At 35.3% G+C, this 14,285-nt stretch overlaps 1 protein-coding gene across 1 annotated transcript in view; it reads left to right on the top strand.

Moving 5' to 3' along the window:
* Window positions 1-14,285, top strand: part of LOC149784636 (uncharacterized) — a 129,816-nt gene that overhangs the window by 103,178 nt on the left and 12,353 nt on the right. Inside the window, exons 15-16 of the mRNA XM_089932694.1 lie at window positions 8,881-9,393; window positions 13,371-13,991. Coding sequence (XP_089788820.1) covers window positions 8,881-9,393; window positions 13,371-13,949 — 1,092 coding nt within the window. The 3' untranslated portion in view covers window positions 13,950-13,991. The remainder of the gene's footprint in view (window positions 1-8,880; window positions 9,394-13,370; window positions 13,992-14,285) is intronic.

Raw genomic sequence — 14,285 nt, forward strand, 5'->3', positions numbered from 1 at the left:
AAACCATAGCGACATTTATCATTATTTCTTAGGATACTTGTATGTGGCCTTTGGGCCATTTTAAGATACTTTTCTTGCAAACAAAGCTGCAACAATGGGGCATCGACTGATCAACCATTTAACATTGCTGCCTTTCTAAAGGTAACATAATATTAAATAATTTCTTTACAATAGCTTCTGAGCAGAATTTAAATAAATTTGACAAAGCATTGCTTTAAATTAGTCTTTCTTTATTAACAAGTATGCCAAATGTAATGCTATTTCTGGAAATATATATTCCTTTCAATTGATTATTTTCATAAAAATGCAGCAGAATTTGAACAAAAGTTACAGAAAGTAGTCTTACCTGGCAGACATTTAAAAAGATGCAGATTGTGCCAATCTGCCATCGAAACATGACTTTGTAAGAAACTTAAACTGAAAGTGTCCTACAGACCCAGAATTTTTGGCTTATTGGTCTTGCATTGGCTCTTAGGCAGATGTCAGCCATGTGGGTAATCTCAGGCCCACTTGGGACTTTGCTTAAATACTGCCAACAAAATATCATATATGGCTGATGTTAATAGCAACATCTTGAACAACTTCCTTCTCAGAAAGATTAGAAAAGAATCCAGTAAAAATTATAAATAATTATTCTGGCAGATAGAGATCTCAGATCTGTATGTTAATAATCCAACAAATATTTAAACAGTTTCTTTTCAGAAACAACATAATTTAAAAAACAATTGATAGCATTATGGCATAAATGGCTTTCAAAATATAGTCACTATTCAGAATAAAATATTTCCACTGTACATTTATCTCTTTAAAATTGCTCCAAAATATAACCAAATCTCAGAGAAAACATGCCACCATAAAAGGTTTCTCATAAAATGTATGTCTTGTAACCTATCAATTTCCATGTACTTTGGGCATGTTATGTTACTTATGATTTTATCATGCATGACAGTGACTTAACATTTAGCCGTATTTTAGAGAAAGCATCTGGCCATAAATAGCCTGTCAGTAAATATCCACAGGTGTCATGAAGATAAATGTATTAAGAATGATCCCTTTTAGAGTTCATATAATCAAGTGATCTATTAGCGTATGGACTTTTTCTGACATTTGGTTTGCATTGTCTCTCTGCCAATTGATACTGGCTTGTGAACACTGTAGGCTTCATTTCTGATGATTTGATATTTAAGCCTCAATGATTAAGAACTTTTATGAACTCATGTATATGCAATATTCTATTAATAATGCGATCTCATCTCATATTGGCTGAGTTTGTGAACACACTAGATACAATGTGTTAAAGAATGATACCATATTTAGCATGTTCATTATGTCATAGGCCTCATATGTAGATGTGACCCGTGTGTAGATATGCATGTTCTCTCATGTCCCCATTTTGCCATGCATATACACACACACGTGCACACACACACACACATTGCTTTATTCTGGCTTTGAGCTTCATTTCTGACAGATTTGATATGTAAGCCTAAATGGTTAAAAATCTTGATGAACTCAGCTATACCCCTTTTCGGTAACCTCATTATCTGCCCTTTCTTTCCAAACTCTTTAGTTTATGGAGGTTGAGCTAGATGCATTTCCGGTAGGTATTACTGCTGGTCGATAATAACAGATCGGAACATAGAATGAAGTGAATGAAATTATATTTCTCTCCATGGGTAAACTTTCCAATAAATGCCCTACATAAATGCATGATAAAGTAATTAACGGATATTTTTAAGCACAATGGATATATTCATATATCAAAGGGTATGTGTATAACCTGTGCAGATACTTGTAATTGAAATTAAACAAACATGTAGAAGAAGATAATTTAGAAATAAAAAATTAGTGAAACTCGATTCCTTTCCGAATCACAAGAATAACAAAACAAAAAAATAAATAATGAATTAAAATTAAGCAGAATGTTAAAAATAGCATTTTATTTAGTTAAGTCGATTTCTTATTTTATTACATTTGTGTTCCTTTTTCAATGCATATTATAGTCATACCGATCTATAACCCACTGATTATGTTCCACAATAAGTAGACTGTTTATCAAGTTCTTTTATAAATGGTGCATTATATACTGTTTTATTTGTGGGCACTTGTCCGTTCCATGGCTTTATTAAAGTTTTAGACTTTGAAGCCCCCACCCAGCGATCCAAAACGTTTAGAGTCTTGTACGCATTTCTGTATCTTCCATAGTGTGGATGTTAGTTATTCTGTGAAACAAGTCCCTCAAAAAAAACCAAAAAGAATTTGGAAGAAAAAGTATCTTGTTAATTTTATTCCAAGGCTGTTTTTGTTATTTGCATTTTATTATTTTGACAGTGGGTTGTACCCACAATGTCAGTGGTCCATTTGTTTACCTTCCCAGTATATTTTTTATGACAGATACTTCCCTCCTCAGACACAAGGTCTTGTGTCTGGTTTCTATATCATGGACCCTATATTTTAGTGATCTTATCCAAGAACAATATAATGTCATGTGTGTCTTATATTTGTATGCTATAGTGTTTTAATGATGCTATATTTTGTTTGTGTTAGGACTGGCCATTTTATATATTTTAATTTAAGTGTAGTTGTTTTTATTTGCTTTTCTTTTTACATTAAAAAAGAAAAAATAGAGTAGGGTATAATAGTTATATAAAATTATATGTTGTGATTGCTTTCTGGTCATGGTCTAGTAATTCTTTTCTAAATAGTGACCATGCTAAAAGTGTTCCTGATATTACAGTGGAACTTAAATTAACTGACAAAGGCTTGTACTACCTATAAATGATTTGTATATCACTTATTTTTTAAATGTACATGAGGCTGGGAATAATTTGTTTTTACTTGAACTCTTATTTGTATAGACTGACATTTCACTTTATTATGGAACTTCTAAGCTGCATAGAAGTCAGTTAAAAGTCAGAATATGTTATGTATGTCAACAACGGATAGGCTATCATGATATGGGAAAGGGTATAGAGGCTTAAGTTGTTTTGATTTGATTGGTGCATTTGCTTAAAGGAGGATGTGACTGGTATCTAAACAGATGACACAAACACACAGATGCAAACATAAAATAAACACCAGAACTATAATCAGCATTTTAATTTATTTATTTATTAAGGTGAACATTAAAGCTTTAATATGCAAGTGTTTTATTTACAATCAGGATCAAATGTACTGTTCTGATCCTTAGTTATTATTTTCTGAATAAGATATTTGCACACAATTTTTGGATGCAGGCAAAGTAATTATTGTTTATTATCACTGTATTTGGATTACATACATGTAAACATAAAACAATCACCAGAACTATAACCAGCATTTTAATTTATTTATTTATTAAGGTGAACATTAAAGCTTTAATATGCAAGTGTTTTATTTACAATCAGGAATAAAATAGATCTTTGTTTACCTGGCCCACTTCTGACACTGAATTTACAAGGGGATATAATGGGCAAGAGTTGTTGCCCATTGTCTGTACATAATACGCATACTGATGAAATTCCGATTTGGGAGGGCTGAATTGGAAAGGTAGAACTTATATTCCCAACGTTAGTGTGATGAGAGAACAATTCAAAGGAAACACAATGCATCTGAGTTTACCCAGTCCACCTCTGACATCGAATGTACCGTTCTGATCCATGTTTATCATTTTTTGAATAGCGTATTATTGTTTATTGTCACTGTTTTTAGATTCATGATGGAGATAGGTATCAAAAAGCTTGAAAATCAAATACAAGTAACTGGTGGCAGGACTACTTATGGAAGTGTCATACATGCGCAGATTTCCTGTGAATTATATATACATACTATATACAAGCATAAAGATGGTGATTTGCCAATTTTATAGTTTAGTCCTATGATAACTCTAACACTTAACTATTATTTTTCTCGCTTCTGTTTTTTCGGTACTAGCACAGAACATTAACACTTTGACAGAGAGAGAGAGAGACAGTTGTTGTCCAGTAAATCCCCCTTTTATGTACCTTTCATACTAGTAACATTTGATAAAGAAAACAACTTATTATAAATAACACAATGTTAGCAGACATCAACTGTTTACTAATATTTGCTATAATTAAATGTAAGATGCACATATTGATGACTGCATTTTCATGTAAACTAGACACGTGTCACTAATTACATTACATGATATATGTAAGCATACCACTAATTACATTACATGTAAATCACACATATTGCTAATAGCATTACATGTAACCTATACATATAATGGTACTTGCATTACATGTAACTATATACATCATTACTTGCATTACAGCTAAACAAATTAAACAATGTTACTTGGTGAACATGTATAATTATTAGGAGAATTATTACTATGCAATAAAAGGCAATGCAAATGACAAGAATGCAAACTTGATAAGTTTACCACTTTGGTATTATTTTCTATTTCTCACACCTATAACTTTAGCACTACCATAGTAGATTAACGCTTTGGTTGAGAGCTGTGCTATAAGTTTCCAATTTTTTTTCTTCATACTAGTAACATTTGAGCACTGTGTTTAGATCCCAAAATTCTGTATGCATCCATCCTAACTACAAAGAGTACAATAATTTTGGAAAAATGCATAAATAATTATTATAACTTGTTATACAAAAGTGAAAAATTGAACAGCATAAACTGTTTAATGTCATTTTCCATAATTACATTACATGTAAAATATGCATTAATTACAAAAATATTACTTGGAAAGTACACTTAATTTAGTATCATTCATTTGGATGTTGATGGTAACTTAGGATGATTATTTGCATCTTGATGTTTGTTTTGTCTTCCTTTAACATATTTTGATAACATAATAAAGGGTCTATCTATTTTATTAACCTTTCCTATACAGTAATAATATTACGTAACATAGTGGGAGAAAGTGTGGTCATATAAAGGCCCCATGGGATACACAATCCACTGATCTTTCATATACAAATCTTGCTGGTTTAATGAGGCTTGGGATGTCGCCAACAGTCAGACCGCATATAAGGAGACAAAGAAAGGCTTTCCTATCATCTTGTCTCCTTCGCATTATCTTTCTAAGTCCCTTGGTCTCAAAGTAAGAAGACTTGTCAATGTTATTAAGGTGTGCAAACCTTCTCTTGGCCTTTAGGGACTCAGAGGAAGAAGATTGTTTTATCCCTTGAGGGTATGTGATCTTTCTTTGTCCCTTGGGTTTCAAAAGAAGACATTTCCTCTATGTCAGGAGGGTATGAAATCCTTTTACTTGGCCTAGGGGCTCAGACAAAGAAGATTCTTTCATCCCGGTGTATGGTGTACTGCCTTTCCCTGGGATTAATTATGGTTAGTATAAACATGAGTGTTGTAATATGCAAGACACGAAACATCATGTTATGTTCAAATACTGTGTTTCTTCATAGCCATGAACTCTTCAGCATTATAGTAAAACCTGTAAAAGAACAAAAATGTAACGATTACAATATACAAAAGCTACTACATTTACATTCAACAAATATATCTGTAATACTGAAGAACCAATCTGTATATATCGAGAATAAAAGGTTCTTTACATCTTTCCAAACCTTTCAATTCATGAATGAATTACCATCCATTAAGCACTTCCTTACGTTGAAATTCACTAATACATTAATGTCCATTAGGTGTTTCTATACTTTTTAAATTCACAATAACATTTCTCCCAATTAGCATATCTACCTAGACTTATCAAAGATTGTTATTAAAACAGCGTGAATAATAACACAAACAAAATAATAACACACATATAAAAGGGTTTATGATGAGATTTTCTCAATAAGGGGCAATACATACACTAGTAGAACACATGACACTGCATATTAGTTGTCGATCACAATATTGGAACTGATTATCACCTTCATTTAATGTCCACATCAGAAATTAAATCTACCATTCCTTAACGATAATTTATAAGGTTACTCCCACTGTGATAGGCTTCAGATTCAAACAAAATAGGCCTTGAAAGCATGTTCACATTCCTGCTTGAACATATTACAAATAAAACGGAAATTGATTTTTAAGAGATGAGTTCATAAAGATGAATCTAGCAGTAGTACTGCTGTACAGAAACTGTCCTAACAGTAAAAGCACATATGGGATCATTTTCTCTAGAGTAAACATACAAATTCCTAGGATCCTTGGTGGTTTGTCTGATGCAGTCAGGCTCAGGTGGAGTTTGATCCAGGATAACATCTAAGGCATAAACGGCATTGGCTGTGAGTGAACCATTCCACTCACACACCCAATCCCCATTAAGGCAGGACCAGCATCTTCTTTATCCTCTTAACCCAGTGATGCTGTTGAGGCCATTGCACCATTCTTAAAGAGGATCATGATCCAGATTTTCAGAGGAGGTTTTTCTCCAACAAATCAGTCACCTGACTGTTTGTTTGGACAGTATATGGGTTGCAACCCCCCTGACCAGACTCCACTCCACAAACCAATCATGTGGAATCTGAAAGTCAGAGCTGATGTGTTTTGATAGGGATGGTGATCTGATTGGCATCTAATCTCCTTCGTGGTCCCTTTCAATCTCCTTTCAAACCTTTCTTCACATTCTTCACAAGACGGATGACCATACCATGATATCACAATAGTTCAGTTATATAAGGTAATGGATCAATATCTTCCACTTTTGTGAAGCGAACTAAATGAGGTGTGCTGGTTCACCCCTCAACATGATCTAGGAGAAATGAAAATGTAGAAGGCTTGCAGGTGTGGACAGTTTCTGTACTCCTCAGAGATGGGGCACAATATTACCTCTAGAAACATTCCCATCCTCCAATAATCCCTGCTGGCAGGGGTAGTTCCACCCTTCCTGATGAGGAGTTGGACAAAGAAGTTAACCCCTATCTACATCGTGGTCACCCTTAGGAGACATTGCATTGCAATAGTCTCTACACAAGAAGCAAGAGCAGGACAGTAACATTCTTTTGTTTTGATGACCTCTAGTAAATTCCTGGAATATCCATTGGATATGGTCCCCCTTCTCCAAATGTGTTCATTTCCTGCCCACCTGTTGATTCTGGCAGTAGAGGAGGACGAGATCTGGTCTTTTGACAAGGCAGTAAACAAGGTTTACCACCCAGTACATGTATCCATGTTTGGAGTCCCAAACCTTTGGATGTGGAGAAAGTTTCCCAAAGGTTTTCTAAGGACCAGGAATTCATTAGGCAACATAGGGTAGTCTGTTCCCTCCTTTGTTATCCAAAGGCTTGTTTTAGCATACAGCTACATGGTTCACTACCTTTCCTGGCCTCTTAAGCCCCGTGGTCCTTTCCTGGTGGATCATCAGACATTAGGATTGTGATGGGAACCATGGATTGCCTTCCAGTCAAGATGTTGTAGGCATTGGAGTTAAGGCTTACATGCTTATCACCATAGCCTTCAAGGCCAATATCTAATATTGCCATCTCCTTAAATCATCTGATGGAGGAATCCAACTCCACAGCATTTCAGTATTTGTGGCCCATCAACACAAGCTAGAAAACGTGGTTGTCCAAATTGTTTCTTGGGTTTCTCCACAATATTCTTTAAAAGGATGCAGGCTCACTTCAGGAATCACCAGAGCTTAAAGGACCATTGCAGTTTAGAGGATGTGGTAAATGAAAGATGTTAATAATTGCTTTAATAAAAAGAGCATTCCCATTTTGGTTTCAGGAATAGCCTTTTCTAACAAGCATCCCCTTTTTATTTTGCCACTCAGTTTTGGTTCACAATAGGGAAGACGTACACATCTTTCTTCCAAAGAGCATAGTAGACAGTGTGTTAAATGACACTTGTAACAAATTTTCCAGCATGGTTCCCAGTGGATTGTTTAACTCAGGAAGTGGTCCACATTCAAGTTCAACAATGTAAATAAGAGAATCCTTTGTAAATTTTGCAGTAGGAAAACATTAATTGTAGTTATCCCTCTACAAGTGCTATGAAATACTTTCTTCTCTTTGTGTTTGAAGAGAGACAATGTTCAAGTCTTACTATTAAGTTCGACAGTGCAGTCCAACCCATCATATTACAACGTTGAAATTTGCTAAGGATTTGGACATTGGATCAATCTGTCATCTGTTTGAACCTATCAGGTCTTTTGAGCCGTAGCTGGTTTTTATGCTTATTATTATCTACTAGATTGATCGTGACTACTCTGGTGGCCAAGTAGTTAGAGAGTCTTCCTCAGATGCAGAAGGTTGTGGGTTTGAACCCTGGCCTGATCATACCAAAGACTTATAAAAATGGTACAAACAGCTGCCTTGCTAGGCTATCAGCATTAAGATGTTAATGTAAGGACTGGTCGGCCTGGTGTCAGGATAATGTGACTGGGTGGGACATGATGCTACTTGTCTGTGGCATGATGCCCCTGTGCTAGAAATCACTACCACACTGCAGACTTCATAGCAATATGACTGAATAATTGTTAAAGCTATGTTAAACATCCAACTAATACACACACCTAGATGGAATCTCATTTTTGTGTTATGCTATTTGTTAAAATGCCATTTTGAACTGTTGGGTGGAGCTTCTTTCTGGAATTTTACATTTAAAACTGTTTTCTGCTCTCATTAACATTTGCAAGATCAAAGGCATTATATTACGTTGATCCCAATATGTGTTCCCTAAAAGGCATGCAAGCCAATAGCCAGTAGGTTAGTATTAAGTTATGACAATGACATTTAGCCACCTCTGAAATTAATAATAATAATAATAATAATATGGACTTAGTACTGCGCCTAATCTTTAGAAGCTCTTTGCACTTTACAATGTTAGGCAACATAAAAAATATGTACAAGGACAAGATTACAAAAATACATTATACAATTACAAAATGAAACATGTTGACAATATTTTGAACTTTTTGAGTTTTGTATATATTCTTTTAGGTGGAGACTTATTTCCTTGTTCCTTGTATGCTTCGTCAAGAATCTCCCAGAGAAGTTATCTCCCCTCAAGAGGATCAACGTATGGCGAGCACACCAGTCTTGTGCTATATCTTTAGAGGGAAGTATCTACCTCCACCCATCTTTCACAGGCTGATTGCTGCCTGTGTAACTCGCTGGCCAGTAGCCAAGAAGAAGGAGACATCAGAAAATCTAATTTTCTGTGGTTGCTGCGTTTTTGACATTGACCTGTTCCACAGACTGACCTTGCACTGTAGGAACCATATTGTGTTTGCAAGAATGACTAGGATGGTGATTGATGAAGTCAAGACACCTGATGCAAAGCTGTGTACTAGAGTTAGAAAGTTTATTTCTCTGAATCTCACCAAGATTACATCTTACCTTGGCCAGAATTTACAATACGGGTTGTCTGTACAGTGCCCACCATCTCAAGGTGACTCTGGCCATGACATGGTTGGCTATGCACCATTGTTTGACATGTGGTTTGCAGAGGAGGTAAGTTGTTATTCAAATTTACAAACAGAATGCATTACTATTATATAATCTCCTTTATTTCATGTACTGTTCTACTGTGTTGTTTTCTACTCGTGCATGGGTGATAAACCGGGGAATTGTCTGTTGTGTATACAAGTGCACAGGCCATTGGTTAAATCACATTACCCCATCATAAGACTTCCCGTTGGAGAAGGTTGTGTATATTAAACCCATCACCAAATGTAATGTGACATCATGTGATGTTTGGCCTGTGGCTTAAAGATGTGTGATAACTGTTCTTAGGGACCAATTCCAGACATGAGGAGAAATATGTAACGTCATGAAATTTAAGAATCTTTCATCATGCTATTGACCTTTAAATATCTATCTTGTAGTTATGCTGTTTAAGCTTGAAAATGTGTCATATGATGTACTTCATAAATATTGTCCAAAAATAAATTAATATAGTTAACAATCTGATACTTTGGCATACGATCTGCATTATGTGTATTAAGCTAAAATACAATTAAAAATTTAGTCTAATTGTCTGTAATGTCTTATTGACCTAAAAGAAATTCATGTAATTGTACAGGACAAGAACTGGAGAATATATAATGAGATCACCTAAAAACAATTCAGTCGCAACTTTTTTGATTTTCAGTGAAGCAGTTATTTATAATATATCATAAATTTGTTCAGAATGGTAATGAAAATTACATTTTGTGGGGTTATTTTTTAATAACTGTAAATGCACATTTGAATAAACTATTTGTATATATCTCCATTCACTGACTGTATTCATTCAAGATAAAAATGAATTTTAAAGTTTGTTTTTGATTACATATGTACTTTAAATAAATGAGCCAGAAGAAGTTAACCACAGCTATATCCTAATATTTATAATCTGACCATAGTTGAAACAAAGCAGATGTACACGCACCTTCTTTCATTTATTAATAATTTAATTCAACCTGAATTTGTAGCATTGATATTTCAGAAATCCTTACGTGTTAAAATGTCAACATTGTAGTTTTTTGTATTGTATTAAAATGCATTAACTTCTTTTATTGCATCCATGTATTTAATCTGAATGTAAGTAATATGCAACATTTATTTATGACCTCATTGTTTGTATAATAATCTACACATTTTGAAAAATATGGAAAGGCTGCAGTTACATGTACATTCCCATTTCTATCAAATGTTTGTTAGCTTTCATGGTTATAGACCAGTATAGCTTAAGGGATGGTATTTTGTCAGTTGTCTGTCTGTTAGCGCAAGATCTTTTAATAAATTCCTCCTAGTAAAATATTTGGTTGATGGCCATGAAATTTTACACACACATTCATTCCATGGTCTAGTTGGCTCTAAATATAAATGGTGCTCTGACAGTAATTTAAATTCTAGCATTTGGTTTCTTGTTTGTTGCTGTTAGCATGGTAATACCATTTTCTCAATTCACAGTTTCTGAATGCTTACCTTAAATTGTGGTTTGATGTTATATCCATGAAACCAGATTGAAGGCCAACAGATTGTATCCTGCACCTTCTCGTCATTTTGTGAGCATCCTAGCTCAACCCTGCATGAAAACATTTTCTTGCCAAATTTGTGATGTTTGAGTTGAAGATGCTTTCAATACTTTGCGGTAAAAAGAGTTAAAGTACAGAAGAAATAGTTTAATCTTTGATTCCTATAAACTCTTTGAGGTCAGTAGAGATAACAAGATTGTTTAATAAGGAATCTTATCTATCAACATACTTCAAATTATATTTGTAAACAATGGAGAAATCAAGGACACTTGAGGGTTGATTTTAGGTGGCTGCAGAAATAAACAAAACAAGCATTATCTTAACAGGCAAATGCACAGTCATTAAAATCAATAGCTTAAGAATGTTACGCTGTAAATTTCATTTATTTATATAATGTTTAAACCACCGTACCAAAATGTTTCAATTAATCAATCTGTCCAAATAGCGTGTTAATAAAATAACAATCATACATGTTCATATGAGAATGGTTATTGCGTTATTCATTCGATATGAATCCAAGACTATGTAATTTACCTGTACTGTATATTACATGATATCGTGTTATTCATCCAGTATGCATTAGCACAAGATTGCCATTGCTGCTTGTCCTGAGCTTCTAATAGGATTGCCACCATATCGTAAAGAGAGAGTGACACTTTCACACCAGAGCTTGGATGGTACTGAATGTAAATTGTTACCCTTGAACACCCAGTACAACCTGATTAAAACTGGATATTCACTGTCATAGACAAATATCTAACAGTGGCAGCTTAGGGACAGTGTTCTGGGGACCTTTAAATTAGCCAATGGAAACAGTTTTTAGAAATCTGAAAGTAAATCAAATCATTCAGCACACATTGATGTTCTTCAGCCACACTGCCCAGATATGAAGATATAATACTTCATCAGGTTGGCTCACAAAATTAGCAATTATGCCAATTATATAGGTCCCCAGAACATGACACCTATGTGATCATTGTCATACTTTCATATAGGACAGTGGAGATCAGATTTTAATCAGAATGTGTCCAGTATTGCCACCATGATGGCAGCTTATATTGTTGACACTACTACGTCTCATTGGAGTGTCATACTGACATGGTTGTTGTTGTTGTTGTAGGGTTTAACGCATTTTTCTGCACATGATAGGCTATACATGGCGGCCAGTATTAATGGTGGAGGAAGAACCCGGAGAAACCCCGGAAAGAACCTCCAACCCACGAGAAGCTACTGGCAAGCCTTCTCGCATACCCACATTGGCTAAATCCTAGACTCGAACCCACGCAGACAGAGATGTGAGATGGCAGTGATCCGTAACGGAGAGCACTTTAGACCACTCGGCCACTCGGGGCCCCTCATACTGACATGGAGGTTCCCCTAATTGACTTCTAATGACATATCTTTGGTTTTAAACAAACTTGGTGCCCTTCTGATATCTTGTATGTCTGCCATGGCAGCCATTTTAAAAGCATTTTAGAGCTACTACTCCTAAATGATGCCACTGAGAGACCTATGTTGTCTAGTAGGTCCTAAACTGGTGCAAATATACCTTTAAATATGGCTGATATGTTGGGTATAGCTGCTATGGTGGCCATCTTGAAAATAATGCTATCACAACATCTTAACGGTTGATTGCATTAATTTGGGCTTTTCACTAGAGCATGTGTTATATTGTCATGCTGTTTGTTAAGTCCTTAATGAAAAGGGCACTGACCTGACATCTAATATGAATGCCATATCAGTGGTTATTGTTGTTTTGGGTTTAATGGCATGTTTCAGCACAGGATAGGGTATATATGGCAGCCTGTACATGTATGTATTTTTGGTTAGAGGATGAATCCAGAAAAGCCCGGTATGAGTCACCAAAACATGGGAATCCAGGGAACATATGTTCATATTGACATGGAATGTTCACTAAAAACTTCTTATGATGTCCTGCTGGTCTTATAAATCCTGCTGATGTGACCTCAGATATTGTTGCCATAGCAGCCATATTAAAACAGCCATCTCTTATATGGATGTGTATGAGTTTTCATCAAACGACTGATGTGATGTTGGTCCAAAATAAAAATGATTGAGTTGAAGGAAGATGTTGTTGACACAGTATGAGGGATGTCAGAGTCCTATTTTCATACAAAGTGCACTAAAATAATTCACTTTGTCTGTAGTCTTTCTCACTATTATCAGTACAGAATCTTCCTGAAGGAGAATAAGGTGAATGGAGAGGACACTTCATGTCAGTCACGTGACTGTATTACAGTACTGCTAGCTAGATCTACTTATATTGAATAAATCAATATTGATGCTATTTATGTATTCAGCACTGCTGAAAATAGGCAGGACCAGTTTAATTTGTAATAATTTCATAGAATCGATGACTCTAATTATGCAGTTAAACAGAAACCCATTCGTTCCTTCTATCTTGATGACAGGAGTCTCCTTATAATAATGGCCTTCCTCTTTCTTTAGGGGCATGATCCTGATACACCCATAACACCTGATCACATGAATCATGCTCGACTCTGTGTTGCTCTTGTAACTGTTTGCGGAAATGCCATGAGAGAAGTCCTCCGCACCCAAGTTCCTGCGCCTCACACAAATATCTCCCAAGCAATCCTAGCAAATATGGGCAAGCTGACCAGTAGACAGGGAAGACCACTTCTTAACGCTGATCAAATTCATCTGGTTTTTCCAGACCCTAAGGGGACAAAAACGGGAACATTGGACCAGTTTGACCTTTCATTGCTATATACTCTAATCAGAAATGTCAGTACAGTTAAAGCTCCACTAACAGGCTGGGGAAATGATCCACTAGATCAACCAAGGGACATCTCTCTAGGAGCAAGTGTGGAGCGAATTCGTTCATATAGGAATCATATCAGTGGCCATTCACCAGATGGAAAGATTAGCCGACAAAACCTGGAAGATTACTGGAAGAAATTTGAATGTGTGATTTTTGACATTGAAGCTGTAATTGGTGGACAGGTGTACAGCCAAGAGTTGGATAAGCAAAAGAGACAGGTCATCTCCATATATGAAGCATGTTAGCTGCAAATGAAAGTCATGAAGCAAGAGCAACAATTGAAAAGTGTAAGTACATTGTACATGAACATGGCAGATCATCAAAAATGGAGATGACGATTGGTTTCAGATTTGCCATCATATTTGATTATATAACATTGAACCTATTATTTAACATTGGTGTATAAATACCAAATGAAAGTTACAGATACATAGTGTTAGTATTTAGCAGTAGAATATCAATATTGGTTATGATATTCAAGGCAGTATTTGTTGTCAAGTAGACGAGTTCCCATTTCTTTCAAATATCAAATACTGTGTCATCGTATTATGTACACATAATATTACATCGCAGTTTGATAT

Source organism: Sinohyriopsis cumingii, chromosome 14 (genome assembly GCF_028554795.1).
Source record: "Sinohyriopsis cumingii isolate HCF-2022 chromosome 14, ASM2855479v2, whole genome shotgun sequence".
NCBI classification, from domain to species: Eukaryota; Metazoa; Mollusca; class Bivalvia; order Unionida; family Unionidae; genus Sinohyriopsis; species Sinohyriopsis cumingii.